Genomic DNA, 26,973 nt, shown 5'->3' on the forward strand with positions numbered 1-26,973 from the left:
TGTTACTAGAATTTACTCTTACAACAGCCTTGGAAATCTGTATTGATCATTGATGCATTCAATATCGTTTTCAAAAAGCTAAAGAGGATTACAAGGATTAGTTTTCAGTAAACATTCTTTATGATCCATTAGCAGAATGATCTGTATATTATTCTGGTAATTAGGGATGCTAGATCGGATATTGGATATTGTGTGTGAAATCTTTTAAGAAAAAAAGTATTTTTCGGGTCATGGAAGGCGGCAAACTCATTTAGTAGAAAATGGTAAATTCATTCAGTGTAAGAGGTATATGTCAGAGTGGAAAGTGTATTGTAACTAACTAGTATTTTATTTTTTTACAAATTAGCATATTTTAATTAATTTTATTTTTCAATAAGAATAAATAAAAGGTATATAATTAGGTATATAATATTTATTTATAAAATTTAACCATTCATAAAAAATTGCAATAGAAAAATTGATCGGTGACTTAAAATATTAAATATATATATAAAATTTATAAAAACTGAGATAAAAACAAATGAATGCATAAATATGAATATAATTAAACAGCTATAAACGGATATTAATAAAATAAATATATACATCTTCACGAATACATACAGGGATAGTACAAATAAAGTATTATGAAAAATCAATATTTACAGCGGCTTTGCGATTAACCATATGTACTAAATCGTTTTGAATTTTATTCGTTATTAAATAAAACAAAGTATTTAAGAATAACAACACGTTTCTCACGAAATCTCAGCATCTTGCAAATTTCCGTCTACGTCATAAATTAAAGCTCATACGTGTCAGTAAGAAAATTAAACGATTTTATACGTTGCATATTGAATTTTTACGATTTAATCCCCTGGCAAAATAAAAAAGAAACATTTATCAGATGACTTCAATTACGCACGTATAAAAGACCATTAAATTCTGATACATTGTCCATCGATTTTATAGTCGATGTTCTACCAGGCATAAAACATCGATGTCCGTACCCGCCTAAGATCCTCTTTTACAAGTCATTAATTAAAATTCTCTACTTAATACTATAATAAAGGTATGAGCCATAAAATTATTGAGCAGAAAACATTCATAAACCAAACTGCAACATAGTTGCCAACACATAAATGTCCTTCATATTTTAATTGCTCCGAACTGCTCTCGGATCTTATCCTGTGAAAACTTACTCGGTTTATGGCCGCTCGGAGATATTCTGTAATGCTAATAATTACTAATTAAGTCAATAAAAAAAAGTCAGTTTAGCTGAATCATTTCATACTGACAGGACGAGTTATATGAATTCAATTGGAAACGGTATGCCAGTGGAAAAAATGGCAAATACTGTGATAATTGCTAATTTACTAATACTTCCTGCAACGTACAAATACCTCAATGTTTTAGGACTAGAATTCATCCACATAAATCAATATAATTTGATTGACAACTGTTTGAAAGATGATAGGCTTTGTTATAGCCACCTCTATAAAGTTCAATTAAAAAGAGTGTTTAAAAAGCTACTTCAGTTTAAAATATGCTTTAAATAAATAGACAAAAAATTCTTCAAATAGAAAGCAAGAACTAAGTAACAATAGAGTTACATATTTAAGTTAATTATTTGTAAATTTGAAAAATATTAATTAATCATTCTGTGATTCTGATTATAACTACATATTTCTTGTGCAACTTAACATGATTTATTGAATTTATAATCGCTCAGCACGCCGTAAATAATAATGAAATGAAATGTAAATTATTTAATCAGAGTAATGCTAATAGTAACATTTCAACACGCTTCCTGATCCATAAATATGAATTATTAATCCGAGTCTATTAGTAATACGAGAGGAATATTTACTTTAGTAAAGTATTTCATTTATTTTTGCAGCAAACATATTGATTGTGTAATGATTTAAATAGTTGTTTGTAATTGCAATAAATTTTGCAAATAAACACAAAGTAATAGCTAAGATTTAGAATTTAAAAGAAGTTTTCTTGCAGAGTTGTAATTTATGATTCGATACTGGAATTGCTCAAGTCTTTGATCAAATCTTATATAAATTATAAATTTTCGAACAATTTTATTAAACTATACAACTTTTATATATATTATTTCTTTTTATATTTGGAGACCACTAAGAAGTCCTACGACCTGTTTTTAGAAGGCATCTCAGCAACTGGTCTATCTCTATTTGATATGTTTATATTATTAGAATATCCAAAGTACTGATGATTTGTTAACTTGTGGCAGCAAATCGAAGAAAGGCTAATAACCCTTGGAAATATATTTCCATCTATATTCTTAAGTAAAAACTGCTATCACTAGTGCTGGACATCAAGCTATGTAAAAAGGAAAGCGAACCTAGTAAGAATCTTTATTCCCAGAGCTTTAACCGCTAAGTTAGGAAAAAGCCCACAAAATGACAAATGAATGAATGAATATGAAAGCTCTTATCAATTGCTTACTTCCAAAGCAAAATAATTTATTAGATTTTTATAAAATTAAACTTATAAGAATAGATGTAATTAATTTAGGGTAGGGTTTTGACGGGATGTTTTAGTGATTTGTACGAATAGGCAATGGCATACACTGCTAGATATATTTATGTGAAAATTTATTAATATGTCAAATTTCCGATGCAAAGTGTATCAACTATCAATGCAACAATTCATTGCGGCAAACCAACGGAAATGCAAAAGTGGCGAATGCTGATTGCCAAGAATTGCTTTGTACGTTTTCATATTTTTTGCCGTCGCTCGTTGCTCTTGTAACGAGAGATCTGATTAGGTATCGAGTTGCGTCAAGATTTTTTGCCGCCGCTGCTCATTGTGACACTTTGTGAAACATTCTCAATGAAAGTGGTGGCCTAACGATGATCTAGTTAGATTGTGATGTATTTCTTAAAGCAGATTATGGTAACCGATGAAATATTTAGTAAAATGTATGAACAAGACGACTAAAATTATAAGGAAAAAATATAAAAAAATTAATATGGTCATAAAACAAATATGGTGTTTATCGTTTTGAAACAAATTGTTGAAACCTGTCCTTTCAAAAGCAAACAATAAACGCAGTATTGGTTATGATATGAAGATCGCAAATAAAAATAAATAATACATATTTCATTTATTTTTTGTAATATGTAAGTAAAATTCTTATAATTACTTAAAAATTTCAACTTTTTATTATTTATTATTACTTACAATTTACTTTCCTCTCGAGAATTCTGAGATTCAAATCATTTTTGCCGCCGGAGTGGCGGTATCCGAGTGGAAAGGGTTTAATAAATATGTTGTCATCTCAGATGTTTCATCTGGATATGGTGAAAGAATAATTACAGATTTGAATGTGGCCGATTTTAGCCATTTTTATTCGTAAGTCTTAACTATCATTTACAGATTACACTATTTTCATTATAAAATTATGGCGTTGCAAATCAATAATTATTAATTTATAACACAGAAACGGGAACTTCTTTTTCCAAAAACCAAATCCATTTTGAAACATCTAGTCTAACTAAAAGCTCTAATACAGTTATATGTTTCATGGAAAACTGGTAGAAATATATTTATCAAATTCCTCAATATTTGCTAAATTATGCCAGAATAATAAGGACTGAGTTATAAATAAATTACTTGATTATTCGTTTTTTTTCAATTTCTCTAAGTAATTGTACAGGAAGTTATTAAATAACTATATCACCAACCACGCCAATTTCTCTGTCAGTTCAATCCACAGTAAAATGTTTGCATCTATATATCTTGGTAATGATAAAATTCCACTTAAGTGTTTTACACACCATTACTCTTACTTTTTCTAGAACATGTAACAAGTGCTGCGTTCATGAAATCATTTTTTCCTGCAGTTACTTCTAAATCCGCGAACACCTCACGCAAGTTGTCGAAGAAAAGCGCGAATTCGCCGCAAAACATTTCGATCTGATGGCATCGATACCGAGAATTCGCCAAATCGCTCGCGATTCGTAATTACAGTCCAAGTCCAAAACGACGCCGTTTACCGCACATTAGGGAACATTTTTTACAAAGCGACGAACTGGTTATTTTCTTCGAAAGCAATCGGAAACATAAAATTAAAAAAAATCTTTGTTAGGTTAATAACTTTATGCAATATTTGCATTTGCTTTATATGCGACTGTATTAAGTTTTTTGTCCATTAAAATTTGGTTTTGGAAATGGCTTTAATTTACTATGTTTGTTTTCGGATGTTTCGATCATTTGGCCTTGGCAGTTTTTATAGATCGAATCAAATATATAATTCTGTATCATCGGATAAACATTTTTTTTCAAATTTGGTCAGCTAAAATTATTTGCCTCATTATTAAAAAAAACTAATTTCGTTAATTTGAGCATGAAGCATTTAGGATTTTGAGACAACTTTAAGCTTGATCAATATATTTAAATTAAATCTGATTTTTTATTTAATGCTGTTGTAGTTTTCGTTTGAAATAACTTGAACTTATTAATAATTATTACATTTGTTATAAACAATATTTTTTACACAAATATGACTTAAATATATGCTGTAAAAGCCATACCCGTAGCCCTTGGCCACATGCGGACAAAAATATTCTCTAATAATTTAGATAAAATTTTGAATTGATTTAATAATAGTTCAATAAAGAATTCCTGAAGTAGCTTTATTCGAAGATGAGAAATTGAATTTTTTTTATTTACAATATCTGTTACAACTGCTAAATAATATAACATCTAGTAACACAGGTGAATAATAACATAAATATAAATAAAATAGAGTACAAAATAAAGGATAGTATTTTCATTAAAATGATATCCGGATTATGATGATTCAATATAAAAACGCAAATAATGACAATAATAAAATTAAAAATAAAATAAATAAAATTTGTGAAAAATAAAAATAATACTGGGACAACAGAAAATCAAACTCAGCTAGTATGTAGAATAGACCTTTGAAACAAACTGCTAAATTATTAGCACGCAATTATATTCTCAATTCATTAATTCTGGAGATATTTTAAAAGAATTACATGAGTTTTGCCAGCTACTGTAGACTATCTATCTATATCTATCTATAGACAGATTCATATAGATTTTATAAATAATTTTCTATAGATCGAATTCCAGTTCTTCCTAAAAAATTAGTTAATTCAAAATTTTATGAACTGAAATTGGTAAGTCAAAGTTTTCGACCAACTGCTAATTGCCTACCTAATTAACGCTCGTTTGCTGATAATTTACCATAAATTGAAATCTAAAATTCTCATAAAAAATCTGCCAGTATGGAAATTGAATACTAGTAAAAATTGGAAAGTAAACAATTTCCACAAATATCTAGTAAACTAGATATAGACTAGTAAAAATTGGAAAGTAAATATCTACAGGTGATATTGGTGTTTTAATCAGCTGTTACATTCTCAATTTATAAGATTCACACGGTGCTTTTGTGAAATGTTGCAATTATTTTGCAAGATACTTAGGATTCCCAATTTAAGAATAAATGGCGACTTATTGAATCAATCAATCCAATGTTTTTTAAATGTTCGAAATCGGCATATAATACGTTTTGGCTAAAATTTTCGGGTGTTCCATCCGTCGCGACTCCGCGGCGTTTATCAGCCGCCGGCTCCTCGTGCATTAGCTAATGGCGCGCGCTGAGAGCTCACGTCACCTTATCGGTCACCGTCACGGTGGACAGAAAAGAGCTTTCGTACATAGATATTAACTGACCTACTATTATAGTAGGATTAATAGTTGCTTGTAAATCGTGATCTCTACATAATGGTACGCTGAGAATCACATACAATTAAGTTGTACATACGCTGCTTTTAATTGTAAACAAATACTCATGTACTTTCAGAAAAAAGCATTGGATATTCTATATATATATATATATATATATATATATATATATATATATATCTATATATATATATATATATATATATATATATATATATTTATATATTATTTATATTACTTGTGTTTTTGACAGAAATGTGCTGGAATTGTAACTGAAAGACCAGATAGAATTTGTGGCTCTATCATAACGTATAATTTTCATAAAAATATTAGGATTAAGCATAAAGTTTCTAATATTAAGTTGTTCGCAGCGACACAGTAAGAAATTGTGTATAATTACAGACTAAGTTAGTAAACGTCCAGGGTATCTTAAAAATTTTTATTCGCATAGTTTTATAGTCAATCAAATAATATACATTTTTTAAGACAATATGCTGTTGGTGTTAATGCATTTAAGAGATTATCTCCTATGAGATATCTCTCTTTTTTTATTTTTTGACATTTTATTTAAGGTCGTATGGCCATTTTTTTTCAATCTTCGTGTGGGATATTTCTCGCTTAATTTTAAATACATATGTGAAATGCTGCCACCATTTTCAAATTGAAAAATTCAACATTTGGAAGATGAAATCATTTGCCATTTTCTAATTAATTCTTAACTGCGTATGTTATATAATTATTCATCATTTTGAAGTCATTTTGGAAATAATACAATATAAAAAGTGAATCTTACAAGTGAAAACTACAAGTTTTCAAACTTACAAAAGCTCAAATGATTCAAATTTAACCGAATTTAGGTGTGCTCAAAGATGAAAATTTGATAAAATAATGTTTTTCACTACTTTGAGGATAAAGTACTAAAACAAACTCTTTTCGAGCAGAAAGAAGTCTATATAGTAAACTTTCATTTTAGTCAGAAGTTGGGAGGATAAAGCGGAGCTTTAAAGTCCGCAGGTGAAAAGGGTCTACTATAATTATCTCAAAAACAAGTAACGTATATATATATATATATATATATACTATTTTAAAGTAGAAGGCAACAGTTGTTCAACCAGCCATCACCTTTATTCTAACAATGTCACTGTCAGTAGATATACGGCCATCACAAAGTAAGAATTTAATACCAGATCAATGTTTACTGAGTAATCTTTGTAAAATATCTTAGCTATTATTTTGTAAAATCCCTTAAGTGGTTCAAATTAAAAGTAAGGTTGCTATAATTCGTAGGCGGGGCATTTAAGATAGATGACATATTTTAGAAAAATAGCAAAAAAACATATTTCTATAATTTGGAATTAACAAGGAATCTTACGGAACATAGGTTGATAGTTAATTTTTTGATACATGTTATTTGTTGTAATGCAGTTCATTCGATTTAGACAGTATAATTACTGAAAATAAAATTGGATCTTGTGCCTCGTATAAATTTTGGGTTCCGTACCGATAAATAAACATACTTCAGATATTTAAAAAATTTACCTGAAATCCTTGAGAGTCTAATGAAAATATAGTGTGATACATACTAAAAAGTTTAAAAAGTATCTATTACATATTACTTTTTTGATTGCAGTATGAATACAATATTGAAGCAATTTTTCTCGCATACAATATGAAAAATAGTAAACGTATTAGTTTTATTCCTAAAGACATAATACTATATACAACTATTTACCTTACATTTGCGACGAATAGTTTCTTTCACCCAGCCGGCAACCCTCATGATAAACACATTACGCACCCATTTGCATCGTTTCATGTTCGCGTAACACGAAACATATACGGTTCGTACGGCTGCATTATTATCAATAAAAAACTCCAAGAAATTAACTAAAGTACTCCATTACACGAGAAATGAGATTAAAATGATACAGTATTTACAACGATTATACGTATGTGCATATATAATTGCGATACGCAAATGAGAGTTATGATGAAGTAATTTACCAGTGAACTCAGGAGCAGAAGCGAATTCAATGCATTGGTTTATTGCATATTGAGAGTGAATTTTATACTAGCATGTATGCACATACAATACTCTTTGTTTACTATTATATTGACTATATATAACGCAATGCTCTTCATGATCATTGCCTGTTGTAGCAGGAATTCCAATTAAAAATAATAAAAATCAATATATAGGATAGGTAGGGTCGAAAAAGTCCAACTTGAGTTTTAGTAGTATACTGTCTATATCAGAGAAACTAAATCACTACACATAACACGTATTAAACAAACTATGTGCAGTAAAATTGCTAATTAATTTTTAATTATAAAAATGTTTTTTTTTTGCTATTTTTCTAAAATTTGTCATTTAACCTGCCTATCTATGTACCTGCCTATATAGAGGAGGCAAAAAAATTCAATGCCTTATTTTTAATTTAAAAGGATTTTTACGCAATAACAGCTACGTTATTTAACCAATGTGAAATGCAAAATTCATGGATACATTTTTTTACAAAAATCACATGGTATATAACCTTGATCTGGTATTTGGTAAGAAATATTCATCAGCAGAATTAGAATAACTATTAATTAAAAATTAATAGTTAACGGAACAATTATCAATAATTCAATCTATCTTTTGTAAAATCGCTTTTTTAAACTTCATTTTTTTTATTTACTAATCTCCTATTGATAACACTTTTGTTTGGGTAAAAGTATAGTTGGTCCTTTTCAACCCAACTACATGTAAGCCGTTATACAGGTTATATAAAAAAACTGTTAAATCTAATAATATTGAGTTGTTCTTCCAACATGCCCATTTAGTACATATACAGTGTTCCTTTACGGCTGACAATTGTAAATTCCCCAAATTTATTAAATGTCCTTAACTGGACAGTTGTAAATAAAATAGAGAATAAAAAAAATGTAATAGCATTACGAATCATAAAACATATAAAAATCGTGTACTTAAAAATTGTATTTAGGTATTACATATAAAATAATAGATCAAAACTAAAAACTACCAACAAAAAATTTATTTGGTATAAATAATGATATATATATATATATATATATATATATATATATATAAGAAATTAAGGTGAAAGCTGGTTATACTAAGGTGACCATATTTTTTGCATGAAATCCTGGACGAATTAGAATGGGTGCGAGAGCGGGGGGAGGGGGGTGTTTGTTGGTGAACGAAAAACTTATATGCACATTTTTTCGGTTTAAATTTTGTAGTTGAAATTAATTAAAAAATATAACGGCAATGAAAACGTTTTTAAAAATCCGGGACAATCCGGGACAAAACACCTAAAACCGGGACAAATATTGTTTTTATAAAAAGACGGGACGCAAGGCGGAAAATCGAGACTGTCCCTATGTTATACATATTTTGCCTTCTACTTTAATACAGCACCGTTAAAACATCTATAGTTGCTTTTGAAATAATGGTGGTTAACATTTTTTACCGCGTACTTTTTTCCCGCTCAGCTTTAATATTATTTTTATAATTAAAATAATTTTTCTATTTTATTTTATTTTTTACTTTTTCTATTTTAAGTTATTTTTAACATGTAACATCACAAGAAGTACCCAAATAAACAATGCAATATTTGTTAAAGTATAATGATTTTAGAAAAGCTACTTTAGAAAGTCACAGTCAAGTCTTTCATTTTGACAATATTTTTCTGTTGTTCATGTTTTAGAAACATGTGACATAAATCCAAAAAAATATTAGGATTGAGTATGTATAAATATATAATGTATAACTTGTACCAATCGTACAAGTGATGTGTTTCGCGCATAGCGCCCGGTCCGCCGAGCGTAACCTCGATCACTTCTGCATAGCGGGTTAAACGTCGAGTGAGTCACACCCCCGCGACTCTGATAATTGCCGTCGGTTCGATCGCGTCCGGTCGATCGTTCCATCGCGAAAATAAATCGCTTCCGTTCACCTGACGTTCGACGTGCGCCTTACTTTTTAAGAGAAGAGCTAGGGAAAACTATTTCCATAAATATACTAAAGACATAATTTAATTTTAGAAAAAAAAGAAATTAACTTTTGCTTAAGGGATTTTATATAGTTCAAAACGTGTTACTTGTAAATTGTGCAGTATTTTGAATACTTAAGAAAAATGAATTGCATATTCTTTCATCAATTGTGCTAGTTTTTATCAGAAACGAGTCCAGCATTTGCCTAAATATGAAATAAATATAATTTGCAATAATGAAATTTTATACATACTTTTTTCCAATCTTCTTCGCCCTAAAGTAGAAAAATTACTTTTATTACATATCTAGACTCGTAAAGATATTTAGATAAACTACTTTCATCAAGATATTAAAAATATGCTTGATTTATGAATATATTCCGCGAGAATATTGTATCGATTAATTAAACGATATAATTACAAGATAATATTGAGAATTACTAAGCATTCAAAGAAAATATTATATAATCTACATAACTACATTATTATTTGGCCTTAGAAAATATTGAATTTGCTATAGGTATGAATGAAACACATACATATAAATCAACAACAATAACACAAATTAAAAAATCTTTAAGATTTCATTGCCTAACATGATTATTAGCTTCATTCTGGCTATTGTTTTATTTTACAATCAATTTCTGGAATAATTTTATAACAAAATTACATTTGAATAATCTATCTCCCTGCTATTTTATTAAATTTCTATATGATTTTACGAAAAAAATTGGAAATGCAACGCGAGCTGCAATAAAATGCACGCGTAAGGGAAACGCATTTATTGATCGTAGTTTAAATTACCATAAGAAACTTCAGTAGTCTTGGTGACTTATTGATTGTTTATCAATACTAAGAATACCGCGATATAGAATCACTTAAAAATTTATTGAATGAAAATAGTAGTCACAATAATTTACATGCAATCCTTTGAAGAATGACAAAATTAAATGTATCTTATAATCGAAACAAATAGAATGACAATAACATTTTTCGATATCACTCATATTTCTGACAAACGTGAGTTCGGAAAAAGGGGCCACTTTTACATGTTTCACTAATGTCTCGGCCAGCTGATGAGCTACGGATTTGAAAATACTTATAAAATGGCATCAAAATCATTTGAATACCAGGATGGGGCCGATTTTGTATGGAAACACGCCCAGACCCTTTGTAAATGATTCATATTAATATTTATTTTTTTATTTTTTGACAAGGCTTTTTATAGACGACAACCCAAACGGTTGTCCTATTTTTAATGTGACAATTTTTAATTGATGCAGAAATGCCGGATAAGGGATTTACGCTTGGGAACACATTGCTATCTATGATTTTAAATGAAAACCGATGTCACTACTGCTTGACATCATGCTTTCCGAGGCGGTTATTCAACCTGGAACTTCTTGTTGAAGTCCTATATCTCTAATCAAGGAGAGGCCTGGTATCAAAAATAAATCAAAAACTCTTCTAAATTAATTAATGCGATATCTAAATTCTTCAACAACAGTAGTTCAAATAATAAGGTAGATTATGATAATCCAGATTAAAAATTACTCAAGTTTATTCATGTTTTGAATCGCTTGAGCACATAAGTAAGTATTTCTATGAAAAATTAAAGGACTTATATGTTTTTTGTCCAAATGATATAATTTTACACTATGTATACAAATTGTAAAGAACTTGGAAGGTTTTTTTAATTAAAATATGTATTACCACTGTTAAATAATTTAACATCTAGTAATAATAATAAACAATAACAAATTTAAATAAAAAAAAGTACAAAGGAATTAGAAGTTGTTACTCAATTTTCAAAATCTCGATCACAAGGCCGGAATATTTATTCTATTACCCCTTATTACACATTTTATATGAAATGAACAAAAAATTGTAATGAACTTCGATATTATTAAGAGTAGTATTGTAGCACTCTACATTTTTCTAGATATTTTACAACAGGCAATAACAATTTCATTATATTACGTGAGAAAATTCGATTAAAACGAAACAAATAATCAACGTAAGTAAAATAATCGGTAATAATATCCCATAATTGGCAGTTCTGATAGCAGTCTTGCCAATTCTCAACTATATATCATAAAGTTTACAATCGCATAAACATTATATGAATGATAATAAACGTTGTAAACGTATTGTTGTCCATGACAAATTATTTCCATAAAAATTTAATACAGACATTTTTATAAACTCGTCGCAGTTAAGGAGTGACATACGATAAAAATTAACATTTTATATCGTACATAAAATACGGTACGTGTTACTTGAATATTTTTTTAGGAAAACTGCGCGAAGGATAAACAGCGTTAATAAATAATAAGTAATCGAGGTATTATATTAAAATTGACAACATCTGTATAAATAAAAATATTAAATCAATGCAACAAGGAATTAATAAGGCTTTAAAATAATTATCAAGTTTAAAATTTTATTATTTTTTTAAAAGGTAGTAGAAAAGCTACGGTTGTGCCAAGGTACGGTAGTGACAGTCGCCATCACCACTAATTTTGAGATAGGGTCCAAAATGAGCAAGATAAAGTATGTTCGTCCGAACAGGTTTCCATTTTTGGATTGAGTTAGAGTTTTTTCGTTCGATTTTTTGTAAATTTAACTGTTACTTGTATGCGGATACAACAATTTATTTGTTGTTTTGCTTTAAGTTGAAAATCTGTAGTTAATTACCAAAATATCAGCAATAAGTAGTAGATAATTTAGTTCAGTAATATTGATGAATTCTTTTCAATTTTGTGGGTACGGTAAGGTGGGTACGGATTTTTTTTTTAAAAAAATGAAAGATCTCATAACAAAGGTTCATTTCGAGTTCTGAATTTTCATTCTTATATCACAAATTTAAATTCTGCAGCAAATAATTGCCAGATTCTACTATGAAACAAATCCATCTATGGAATATAAATAGAACATTTTCATTTTGTATATATATTTGTAACTGAAAAAATCATATAAAGTTATTAATGCAGTACAAGATAGTGATAAACGAGATCCATCTACTTATAATCATTAGATATTAATTTCTGCAATTAATGTTGAGACCGTTCATTTAATACGAATATCGTAAAGTATATAATCTTATCAGAACAATTTATCGTTTAGAACAGATATGCACGATAACTGTCTCAGTTTCATTAATAATTATAATAATATATAAATAAAATATGACCGAATGTATCTCTAGATATGTTTAAGTTTGCAGTTAATATTAACGATAATTAACAACAGAGAAATAGACTACAATTTAACATTTAAACGATGGGAAATTGTAGAAGTAAAATAGTAATATATTATTAAACTATATTTATATATGAGATCGTATGAGATTTCCGTATTAATGGTAATCGTTTTCGCATAAACAAGGTAATCTTATTGATTAAATAATTTGTCTTTATATTTAATTAATTACGTGTATCTACATTATTCTTATATTTTTACTATCATAATTATTTTCACTTTTTTCAACTGTATAGTGCACGGCACATAGGATAATACTGTTAACCCTTTCCACTCGTATGCAGCCGCTCCGGCGACATGTTGCTTTCGTCGCAAAATGAAAAATATTCATCTTTGAAGCACAGTATTGAAATAAAGTTAATAACTGAATTAAAATAAAATAATTATTATTATCTCAGAGGACGCCTATGTTAATTACGTTATTGCAATTCATAAGATAGGAATTTTCTCGTATCGAATTTTTATCTTAACCACAGAAATCGCGGACATGCGTGTATAAAGCAAATAAGATTTATACTTTCCATCGGAAATATTTTGCAATGGGAATTAAATTGCTAATAAGCAATTACCAATGTATATTCTGACTAGATATTTCTTATTCAATTAAATTATGTAAGAATTCTTTAGGAATAAAATGGAAATGTAGGTATGTGTTTCATTTATAATACAAGTTTGGTATAAAAATACTTTTTATAATTAATTGGTCTAATATCAAAGAACATTTGGTTTCAATTTGGGTTTGTGAAACTCTATATGTAAAATCAAAAGGTTAAAATTACAATTATTATGAACCAATCACTATTACACTATTAAAATATTTCAAAATAGGAAAAAACCTAAAATAAAACGAATTTGTGTATACTTAATATTTAAAAATGATTGAAAAGTGTGACGTTGATTGTAAAGTCCAATAATAGCATAATGACCTACTCTTCAGATATACAAGAAATTCAATGCAAATTACAGTTTCCCATTTAATACGTTAATACAGCGATTTGAAAATATCTAATTATAAGATAAATCTCACTTTCGAATTTAATTTTTATCACGTAATTCTAAATATCTATATATGTTCAGTTATCTCAACACTTTCCCATGTTCAATTGCAGTTTTATGAATGTGCAAATCGTATTTACATATAAGCTTTATGCATATAATATATAAATGCAAGATGATAGTCTTCAGAAAACATCCGACTTTGAGAATGATAATATTTTGCGAAATTCATATAACATTAGCTATAAAAGAAAAAGGTATAGGAAACAAATTATTTATATATATATATATATATATATATACATATACATATATTAATTTTTTATTTTAACTGCATTATTGTAGTTCATATTTAACTATTGAGCAATATAACAATTTTTTGTTAGAAATTTTTATGATTAGTAATATTTCATAAATATTTGTTCCAATTAGTAGTAAACTAGCTGTAAGTGGAATTCTGTCTTGAGGCATTTATGGCATCGTGCCTTAAGGCAAATTGCTGGAACTTCCCGTACCGAAATGTTCGAGGAATACTGAATGTTTTCAAATAGATTATTATAAATATTGTAACATTGTCTAATATTTATGAGAATTATATAAACTGAATTGCAGAGTTGAAAATATTTGTAAAGTATATTAGAACTATAGCCAGAATTAAAAATAAAATCTGAAATATTTTTGATAAACTAAAAAAAAAAAAAAAAAAAAAAAAAAAAAAAAAATTGAACAAAATTTTTTTTTCCAAAATCAATTATTTTGTTAAGACAAGCAGAAAGTTCTTTGAATCATTTAAATCGGACGCTTAGTTCTCTCAAAAACTGCCATTTTTTACATATTTAGCTCCATATCTTCGAAATGGCTGGGCCTGCCTTTGCCAAAAACTAATAAGCACTTCTCCCAATCATTACTAATTGAATGCTTTTTAGATCATTCAAATCAGATACTCCGTTCTCTCAAAAATTCGATTTCTATTTTCTGCACTCTTTGCTCCGTATCTCCGAAACGGCTGGACCTGCCTTCGCCAAAAACTAATCAGCTCTTTTCCCTATCAATAGGAATCGAATGTTTTTTGAACCATTCAAATCGGTTGATCCGTGCGCCCTAAAACGTGACTGGAAATTTGTATCCATACATACATACACACACACACACACACACACACACACACACACACACACACATCCATTTTTTCTGAGGTATGCCAAAACGTTCAAAAACCTTCAAACGTCGAGAAATGTTAAAATTTTCAATTCCGATTTTCGGCCCATTACAATAACTTACCCTACGGGAAGTTAATAAATTTATAGCAAAGGTACAAATTCTATACATTTTCTTATATAATATATTGAAATATCAATCTAAGAGAGATTGTTTGACTAAGTCTACAAAAATTTATTAGTTGGACAATGCTTGTGAAATTTCACTTAATTTGTAGTCCAAATCAAGTTATTTAATAATAAATAGCTTTTTTCTTAATAACGAACAATTTTGTAGAGGCAATAATTTTTTGCCTTTTTGCCATAACTGATAATATTTTTATTCATTAAAGTGTGATCTATTATATATTATATTATAAATTTGATTTTTTTACAAATGAGGTAGATATAGTTGTTTTTGATTCATGACCAAATACTTCACACGACACAGATACACAATCATCCACAAATTTAGATTAATACTACAAAATAATTATAATAAATTTCATTCGTTTATTACCATTTTTGATTGTGTATTTATGATTCATATCTATATAAATATCAATTTGTTTTCAAAAAAAATCTTTATTCCCTACATCTTGACCAAGTAAATATGAAGAAAGAGAAAAAGTATATTTATATTGTTCAATATTTTTTCATTGATGTATAATATATATATATATATATATATATATATATATATATATATATATATATATATATATAGAAATATTTATAAGTACGTTTCTCAGGTTGGAAGAGAGACATTCAGGTATGTTATTACGGCGAGGTCGAGAGCCAACGGCCGGCGAGCGGATAATTGCTAATTAGAGCTATTACTTTGATTATTTTCATCAATTTGTATCCATAGAAATTTATTGAAGTTATCTTAATAAGACACGAGGCTTAGAAAATCACAAAATGAGTAAAATAATAGTGAAATGAACGACTGCAGCGATGCAGAAACTACACATTAAAATCAACTGTGACGGAAGTCGTAGACTTTTTTCATTCAATAAAATATATTTAAGTGCAGATTTAGATTCCTGATTATAATTTATGGTGATAAACAAATATAAATATACATACTACAATTTAAAACTGAGCTGGAAATTTTGTTAACGACGATCAATCTTGCAATTGAGACTACAACTGTTTTAATGTATATAATCGACGGAAGTTTGTATCCACAAATTTTATTGAATTTACAAATTTATTAAACATCTAAGTGTATATATATAAAGTAAGAAATATGTTATAAACACCTCGACTATGTTTCTCTGAAATACCAAATAACATATTTGGTTCAATGATACTTAATATAATCAATTTAAGTATTGGTTGAATACTTATGAATTTGAATTAGAAATTACTTTAATAAATCAAAAGCTTTAGACCAAATAAAAAGTATAAATAATTCTTTTACCTTAAGCAATTTTTAAAACATTATAAAAATAAATAACTCATTTTTTATTTAATGCGTTTACACGTAGTTTCATAAAAAGTGTTTGGGAAATATTTCTGGATTTAAAAAAAGTAAACTCAATTGTACGCATAGCGCATAAAAGTCATTTTTCAATCAGAGCATAACAACATGTTTTTAAATGCCATTTTAATATGGTAGTATTCAGTAATTGTTATTTTGAAGAACATTATTACATTAATTATGATAATGTGTTTTGAACGGCCGATATTATATTATCATTTCCATATAAAATATGACCTTATTCTATCTTTTTCGTTACGTCTTTTTTGGCATTGGATTTATTTTTAATATTGAACAAAATATTATTAGGTGTAAACATACTTCGTCGTAATAATCACAAGGTAAAAAATAATCAAACTTGCGTGCCATAAAAATGTTTTCCACAAGTTAGTAATAAGAAAGATATTTATCAAGAATTAATTAAAGATTATTGCAGTTTAACAACAACTTATTTATAACTTTCAACAAAAATATAAACTGGCTGAGAAACTTAATTAGAATTTTTATTTAGTAAAATAATATAAAAATTACTAATAGGTAAATTAGGCACCTTCAACCGTGCGTTTTGTGAAACTTCTAGCTAGAAATATGTGGATAAAAATGTTTTCTCTAATTTATTTAAAAAAAATTCCTTTTGTTATTTTTAATCAGAACATATTTAGTGCAAATATGTTTTTTCGTTTCGAATTCTATTTCATTATCTGCCAATACCTTTCACGTCCCATTTGACAAGAATAATTTTAATTCAATCTGTCGGTGTAATGGCTCTTTATGCAACTGGTCATATGTAATTATTTAATTACGGATTTACAACAATCTCGTCGTAAAGATCGACTCTTGTGTGCAAGTTTCGAGTTACGATGTTGCGATCAGGTTTACGTTGTTGCAATATAGAAATGTATAAATCCAAACGACATGATAAAAGAGAGCTGGTGGTCCAAGTAATATTCTTAGGATTTGATATCCTTATAATCCCTTATCAGTATATCAAACTATAAGAGTCTGAGATTAGTTATTCTATTTACTTAAATTATTGCAGGTTATTCACATAGTTTTTATTATAATAGTTATATTTTACTAATTGTTTCATTATTTTTGGATGTAGTCCAAGAAATGGTATTGACGGTTACAGATCCATAGCTTAAATGAACAAAATCAAAATTAATCATTGGTCTGTTTTACCAAAGCTCTACGTTGCACTTAAAAGCTCACAATTTTCAAACTATAGGCATGGATTTTTTTATGATAGTTACATTCAATACTATCACCCTGTTTGAGCTTTTCAACTAACTATACATATGTAAAATATTAAATTTGATGCTAGTATAATATACATGATTTGAGATCAAAGATCGGAAGCTTTAAAAGTTGTTTGAAAGTTTATTTTACAAATACATTATTGCTAAAATAAACTTTTAACCAACTTTTAAAGATTTATAAGAGCTTCCGATCTTTGATCTCGAGACATTTATGTTATATTAGCATCAAATTTAATATTTTACATATGTATAGTTAGTTGAAAAGCTCAAACAGGGTGATAGTATTGATCGTAACTCTCAAAAAAAATCAATGTCAATAATTTGAAAATTATGAGCTTTTAAGTGCAACCCAGAGCTTTGGTGAGATATAGCGAGATGTTTTTCTTTAGATGGTGGAATAACATGATAAAATTGTTCTTGGGCATCCATCCAGTAATTTAAAACAGTTTTATTAAAAGAAAATGTTTTTATTAAGAAAACATACGTTTCGGGTCTTGATTTGGCCCATTTTCAGTGCTACAATTAAATATTTCAGGGTTACAATTTAAACCAATATAAAAAATGCATAATTACATAAAAATATAAACAAAAACATGTAAAGTAGCATAAATCTAATCAATTTAATAAATTTGTATTATAACTGATATATATTGTGAAAATATATGAAAATGAAAAAACAAACAGACATAAACAAATGTAAAGAAACTCGCCATACAAATAAATTGAAAAATTGTAACCCTGAAATATTTAATTGTAGCACTGAAGATGGGTCAAATCAAGACCAGAAAGGTATGTTTTCTTAATAAAAAACATTTTCTTCCAATAAAACCGTTTTTAATTACTGGATGTATGACCAAGAACATTTTTATCATATATGTGACAATGTTTATATAAATACTAAATAAAGCCACCTTACCAAAAATGTTCAATATTGTAGCAAAATATTACTTTTGATGAAACTTAATTTTAAGAAAATATAACAAGCCGACATATGTAATACTTCTTAAGTAGAAACATCAAACATTTGGGTCCTTGACAATCATTTTGTGCCTTGCAAGAGATCACTTCAGGTTTGCACCTGAGAACCTCAGGTTTACACTTCTGGGATTTTGATGGTTTTGTTGGCTAATAGTCAAACCAAACCTTTTAAAGTATTAGACCTATATAAAAATGTTTAATTATAAAAATTAATTAAAGTTGTAAAAATTACGCTGCGAGCTATATCTACACGCATTACGTTACCCACGATTTCTTAACTCCTACTCACATAATTGATAGTAAAAATATTGTTTGCCTTTTTACGACTTTTCAAAAATCATATGAACTTTAGGTCTCTAGACTAGAATACCCTTTTAATACAAAAAGTACTACAAAGGTAAAAATTTTCCTCGGTGCCAGTGTCTATTACCGATGTCGGCTTATTTCAATTACACAGCCGCGAAGATTTGCAATAAAGCAATAAATATGTTTATCAAAGCGGAGATCGAAAAACGTAACAGGCAATATCGAATTAATGTAATCAGCGCACTTTGTAAAATTAATTTCAGATGTTCATGTTCGACGACACGCTGCGCATGTTCATTATAATCGGACTCTGATAAAGGACATTTTAAAATATCGTTTAATTAACAGACTGAATCACTTTAAAGATAAAATTAGTATTTAAAGCTTATTGGAACTCGTTCGGAACATTATTGACTTTGACGGAGGTTGATAAAATTTTGATACAAACGATTATGGCACTAAAGTTTCATACAGTATTGTAAATAAATAATATTTAAAAAAAATGAAAATTTATAGAAATCTTCATGTATAGCGGTTTTTTTCAAAATATCCTGTGTACTATAGATAAAACTATGGATTTCAACGTGATTCATATAGTTGCTATATATCCAAAAGTCCAAAGATTCATATAGGTTCTATTGGCAGTTTCTGCTCTTAAGGGGCACAACTAGTGTGAATTTTCAATTTTTCCATATTTCGATAGATTATACCTTTAAAAATAACATACCAAAATTTTAAATAGATATCTTAAATAGTTTTTGAGTCACAGCCATTTAAAGAGTATATATATAGTATAAAGTATAACGATCATTTAATCTTTAAACACGTTTTTCTGCATCGATTACTCAAAAACAAATGATCCGATCATTATCAATTTTTTTACATGTTTTTTATATAGTTCTGCGTAAAATGAATTATCAATTTTTTGATCGGATCAAAAATCGAATTTGGGCAGTCCAGAAACGACCAAAATCTTGGGTAAAATTCGACTTTTTTTAAAAAACGCCGTCATTTTGTCAATTTTTGATTTTTTTTTCATCGTAGTTCATTTTACAGACAATATTATCTAGTTTAACAAGATTTTTTTTAAAATTTCATCCACGTAGAAAGCCGGAATCACTGCACCAGTGAAGGGCCTTTTTTTTGTCGCGCCGTTGGAGTTCGACGATAACTTAAAAAATATTTAATTTTTTTCTTCAAAAATTTTACTATGTTTTTTAAAACATGTATAAATATATTCCTAAAATTTTGAAATGATTGATATAGCAGTTTGTTTAATATAAATTTCCAAAATCACCTGTTTTAAGGCGGTTACACTAGTTGTACCCCTTAAATTTAATTTAAAAATTACTTCAATAATTTTGGCAAAAAACGACTGAGCCATTACTGAGCATTTTTCCTAGCAGTTAGTTTCCTATTTTTGTATTAAGAGCCAGTGATTATCTTTATCAAATGGATGGTGCCTGCAATATATTTTAAATCAAGCTTAAGCACTGAAGGTTGAAAAATCTAGTAAAAAGAATCTACAAATAACGAATAAGCCATAACTTTGTATGCTTTGAGGCAAAATGGTACTTATAGTTATTTAAAACGATATTCTTTATTTTTAAGATATTCAAGTGAATTATTACTAATATCTATGAAAAACTATGAAAACTATATTACTTGAGTTAAATATTTAGCAAAACAGCTATAAAACAACAACATGTTCTGGTTCAACAATGTATAAAAAAATCGGATTGAGCACCAATAATAATCAAAAATAGCGAAGTTACTTTTAAAGTAATTTTTTTTATTCACTATGGTATCTTTTAACATTAACTAAAATTAATTGGACAAAAACAAAATTCTATTAAATCAATAAAATAAATTCAGTGGTGTGTTTCTACAAAATTTATAAAGTAATTCGAGAATTATTTATTGACTACATCAGGGGCCTTGCGTAATTAACTCTCGCACAGTCTATTTATATATAAAAAACATAAAACGTAGTTATTAGTCATGATTACCTGTCGTGACCGCACGAATATCCAGGTGTTAGTGGAAATAAAAAAAAGACTCATCCAGGGCTTAGACGAGCAAGAATAATCAAATTTATCAGTAAAGTGCAGAAGCTTTTGGAAGATAACTCTGTATGGATCAGAGGCTTGGACCTCAATAAAGGAATCATAATAGAACCTGAAATTTTAAAATGCAGAACTGAAGAAGAGCGGAAAATATAAAACTGTAAGATCTAAGAGAATGTAAAAAGAAAACTTGGTCGCACCCATATTAGGAGGAAAATTCCTGCTTCGAGACCCTTTTTCGTCTTTCATTCTTTAGAACATTTAAGTATCCTATAACTGGATTAATTTTTAATGCCTTTTAATTTTGTCAAAAAAATTATACATATCATTATACATTTTTTTTAATGTTGATAAATTATTATGTGATTATTATAAAATTTCAATCGTTCTAAAAATCAAACCCTGTCTTTTTATGAAAGTGCCAACAAAATTCTACACGATCATCAATGCCGTGTCTCCAGACATTGATTTGTAATAACCAATAATGATTTAAATGACCAGGTGTTTTCTTAGAAATGAGGATGTCGGGATCTAGGCGTTTCTTTGGAAGTCTATTAAGTCTCCTACACCAAATTTTTTGGACCTTGAATGAGATTTGATAGATCATTTATGATAAAAAATTGTGATCTGAGAAACTAGATAACGGCGGCTGAACTTGGAGACATTTCAAATCTCATTGGAATAAATATTCCTTTTGTCTCAAATTTTATTACATTCCTGATCCTTCTGGTTTCAAAAATAATTTAGTTATATTGTATGTATATTTTTTAAATTTGTATGTTAATTTAGTGAAACGTGCGTTTTTTCGCCGAAACAACATTATTAGAACATTAAACTTGTGCGTAGAAGTTGAATACATATAGGTATAGGTAGGGGATTTTTATATTAATTCTATCAGATAAAAACTATTGTTTTTGTTTCACTTTACCAAAACAAAAACAGGCCGCAACCTTACATATCTCTTGATTAAAAATAATCATGTTTATATTTTACAAATTTAGCAACGATTTAAATATTAAGCATATGGTAATAGGATTAGTTTGACGCACGCAAACGTCATGAAAATTAGCAGGAACTGATGTATTATGATTAATAATAATATATATAGTATAAGTAATATTAATGAATGTCCATTATCAAAAAGTGCCATTTACACAAGCGCCGAAATCTGCATATATGTAAACCGATTCCAAATAAGTAATAATTAACTTTGTTGAAAAATTTTAACCAATAGTTAAAAAACAAATTTTGAGAATGGTAAAATATTACCAACACTATGTTATATTTAATTATGTAAATGGATATTATAGATAAGTTATGGATAAATAAGTGTGTATATTTCCGCGTTTGGGTTTGACAAAAGTTTAACAAAATTTATATATTTGCAGAATCATACTAGTTTTCTTCAAATTTTATTCCCGAAGCATTTGAAAAAGTAAATCTGAATTCATATGATTTTTTGAGACCTTAATCAGAGGTCCCGGGTTCGATACCCACTTCGAGCAGCCTGTTGTCAGGCAGCAGTGACAACGATTTTTACTTGGAAATATAGATAGCAATATGTTTCCAAGTGAAAATAGCCCTTGCCCGGCATTGCTGCACCAATAAAAAGTCAGCCCTATTAGATTAATTCTAATAATCAAAAAATTATCAAATATGGATGGATTAACTATTGGGTTACCATCTAAAAAAATACGAACTAAGGAGAAGTTTCAGCCCAACAGCTCATAGGACGTAAGGTTCTGATTGCTGATTCTGATTGCTGTTAAAAATATAAAAAAAGAGATTTTTTGGAATACCCACAAATTTTTCTTTGATTCATTTATATCAGTTTGTATGAAACAATACAAAATATTGCTTGAATGAATTTCAAGTTTGAAAAAATTTTTTTTTACTAATTTCATACAATAAAAATTGTCGAATACATCAGAAATGGTGCCAATTGATCATTTATTTTAACAAATGTAGTTCAATTGCATATTAACAAATAAATTTAAAGTTGATAAAAATATTAACAAACTAGTTCAATTGTACGTTTGTTTTCCTAGTTCGATGTGTTAAATAGTGGCATACATGTTGTCAAATATTTTTTAATATGTAAAATTTGAGAAATAAGATGCAAAGATTTTGAAAGATATATAGATTATATATCAAAAATGTATCATATATGGACATAACGAATAACGATCTGAAACCAAGAACAAATGAGAGTATATCGTGTCTAGAATTTCATAAAAATTATACATAATTTAACTAAATATACGTGTTTATATAATGGTAATTAAACATATGTAATTATATTTATATTTATTTTTCATGGAACCCCGTCGAAATTCCTCCCCAGGGTTCCGTAAAGTTCCTTTTTTCGTTCCGAAAAGAGATGACCGCATTTGGTTTCACAATCAGCCTCGTGCTGAGTTAGAGTCTCCAAAGACATGTTTATTGACACTTTTCTTTTGTTCTTCGGCGGTAAAGATCCTGATTAGATCGAAAACGTTTATCTCGAAAATTATAGATTGTTTTAATTAACCAGAGAATTATAAAATTATTATAAAAAATATATGAGCGGTCGATAGTTAAGGCTACGAGCGTCTAATTTATGATCGGATGAGAAAGACGGCTCATCGGTAAAAAGAGACTTTCGATAGATGTTTACTACGATTTCTTCATATTTTATTGTTTTAGTAGAATTGCGATACGCTATTTTAATAAATTCAATCATCAAATAAAATATTGATAAATTTATGTCATCCTCAGTGGTATAGATATGGTCATCTAAGTAGCCATATTATGGCCATCTAAGTAGTCAAAACATTTAGAAAAATTGAAAGTTTCAATTTGAAACCAATAAAAAACAATTCATATTTATATTATATATAAGCAGGCTAATCATTATTAATAAGTGTTAATTTTTTCTTATTGATGTTATCATCGTCATTAATGTCTATATTGAGACGACGTTAACATAATGCAGCTGTCTGCGGATTATTATAGGAACTCTCATTAATATAGGAAGCAAATTAATTAAAAGTTTAATAAAAAAATTGAATGCACTCAGTAATTAACTTGATACATTAATGTGTTTAATTACAAAAAATAAGTTGGTGAATAATTAAGCCAGTAAAATATTCAGCTAATGTACGACATCCCAAACCGATTTGCATAGTCTGCAACATTTATAATTATGCGGGTGCTAGCTTTGCGATAAAGTTAATTTCACTGACAATTAATTCATAAATATTTACAGTTCCAAGTGTTTCAAAGTCAGGCAATGTTACCTTTAATTAGATACCTCTATCAAGAACGAATGCCTTGAATAAAATTACACATGTTAAATACTAAGTTATCATATCGATTATTAGGAATATATTAATAAAATCAATATAAACACGTTGTTGAATTAGCGATGCAAATCGGAAAATAATATTGGGAATTTAGGAAGGTGCTTTATGCGTCAACCTGGAATTTTTATGGCGATGATAAATTATATGCGTGAAAGTTTTTTGTTAAGCCAAAGCGATTTGATAGAAACAAAATATTCAAGTTGTTTTGAATCGTTTGAGCAAAAAGAAAACAAAAAATAATATGTAAACTACGTACCAGCAATATTTTTAAGTTTGTTATACAAAAATCGTTACTTGTTGGAAGGAAACAATGTATCGAGTAAGTCCAACATTTTAAATATGATACTCGAACTTTCATATTAAGACAGCAGATTTCATATTAGATATATAATAAATAGAGTGAACAAATAGAAACTAATGATAAATAAATAAATTATTCGTATTGGCGAAGAAAAAATAACTAAAAACATTGTGTATATATACAAACGTAATTTGCAAGTTGTCCTGTCTAAATCAAAGTAAATATGTGTAGAATATATTACTATATTACACATTTCCATGTTTGATTATGCAAAATACAGAAAATAAGTAATATATTCCGATAATATCAAGTTCTTGATTACCGGTATTCTTGAAATCTCTTATATGGCAAAAACTTGTACAAATATATTACAGAAGATATTAATCAAAAACAAATGATATAGATCAATTCGTTGATGTATTTTATTATTAATGTCAAGTGACAATTGTAAACGACCGAATTAATTAATAGTGATAAAAGATTAAATATAAATGAATTGATAATTGGAAGAAAGGTCTAGGAAACAGGATATTTCTATATATCCTTCATATTTATTATAAATACATATATAAATATGTTTAATTTTATGTAAGTGTTTAGAAATTTACATATATAAATATTTAGGGAATTCAATTACTATTGTAATATATTTTGGGATAATATACAATGCAAATCATTCTATATTATTCATACGATAGAAATTAATATTAGATTATACACGATTTCCGGAAACAAAAATCTAGTATGTACTTGATTTTTAATTCAGATCAAAAGTTTACAAATGAGAATATTTTAAATTATTTTTAAATTGTGCAATGTATAAATTTAATCGAATCTTAGGTACTTTAAATTCAAATTTATTTTACGATTTCTCGAAAAATAACAGTTTCATATTAAAAAAGAGATAGGCACTTCTTTTATTGAAAATTCTAAAAGTTATCATTTTCCAATGCGGCAAAATTATGTAAAATCGTAAAATTCATTTAAAATAATATTGTATAAACATCGGTTGTTAAAAAGTAATTATTTTAGCTCAGATATCATAATTGTTCACCAAACGATTATTCACCTGACACGTTTGCATAATTAGTACACGGTCGGTAATTAGACGTCGATTTTAGATAATTTATAATGCACATAAAATAAAATGTTATTCTATTACAAACAAAAAAGACAAAACGCATCCAATTATAGAGTATTTTAAATATTACGAACTATTAAAATATGGAGAAAATACATCCAATTAAGCTGGTCATTTATCAAAATGCAGAAATCGGTGCAACACAAAGACTACTTAATATACTTGTGGATAATAAATAATACACAGTATTTTTCAGAAAATGATTTTAATTACTGCTGTTAGTCTATTATAATTATTATTTAAATATTTTGCATAACTAAGTTATCAGTATTTACGGAAATTAATGCATGTTTAACTTCAGTGTTTTTTACATTCAGTTGGAAACGTATATTCAAACTGTGTGGAGCGCGACAAATTAATTGTACAACTACTAGTTTAAATAGAATTTTATCGATTTTTTTGAAGTTTTGTATTGAAGAGGTATTTATTGAATTATTTTTGCACATGTACATATATAAAAATTATATAGCAACAGCTCATATTTCTCTCAATTTCCAATTAATTGCAATTTCTAATTAATATTTTATTTTTCCAGATAGCGGAGCAATGGGCATCAGCCCGAATCCTTTACAACAAAGAACACCTTCGCCCCCTGATTTGAAACCAGTAACAGCACCGCCTCCAGGATCCCAAATGTTACACGTACGACCTCCATCTTCGCTTCTACCACCCTCATCGTTGTCAATTACGGCGATGGTGGGTACACCCCCAATTCTGAGTCAACAAGGCCCCCATCAAACGACAAGCATCAGTCCGGGCCCCAATAATAGATCTCCGAGTCCCACCCCTAGTGATGATGATGATCCGACTGCTCCAAGAAGGAAACAGAGAAGATATAGAACTACTTTTACCAGTTTGCAGTTGGAGGAGCTGGAGAGGGCGTTTTCCAGGACACATTATCCTGATGTTTT

At 28.1% G+C, this 26,973-nt stretch overlaps 2 protein-coding genes across 2 annotated transcripts in view; one reads left to right on the plus strand and one right to left on the minus strand.

Annotated features, from left to right (window-relative positions):
* The window catches only part of LOC113373572 (homeobox protein aristaless-like), a 9,652-nt gene extending 2,142 nt beyond the window's left edge, over nt 1-7,510 (minus strand). Inside the window, exon 1 of the mRNA XM_026613863.1 lies at nt 7,463-7,510. Coding sequence (XP_026469648.1) covers nt 7,463-7,510 — 48 coding nt within the window. The remainder of the gene's footprint in view (nt 1-7,462) is intronic.
* Nucleotides 7,511-14,160: 6,650 nt separating this feature from the next.
* The window catches only part of LOC113373573 (homeobox protein aristaless-like), a 14,112-nt gene continuing 1,299 nt past the window's right edge, over nt 14,161-26,973 (plus strand). Inside the window, exons 1-2 of the mRNA XM_026613864.1 lie at nt 14,161-14,242; nt 26,598-26,968. Coding sequence (XP_026469649.1) covers nt 14,161-14,242; nt 26,598-26,968 — 453 coding nt within the window. The remainder of the gene's footprint in view (nt 14,243-26,597; nt 26,969-26,973) is intronic.

This window comes from Ctenocephalides felis, unplaced genomic scaffold, assembly GCF_003426905.1.
Source record: "Ctenocephalides felis isolate EL2017-DRISC unplaced genomic scaffold, ASM342690v1 CF-g0.4_SCAFFOLD_01604, whole genome shotgun sequence".
In the NCBI taxonomy this organism is placed as follows: domain Eukaryota; kingdom Metazoa; phylum Arthropoda; class Insecta; order Siphonaptera; family Pulicidae; genus Ctenocephalides; species Ctenocephalides felis.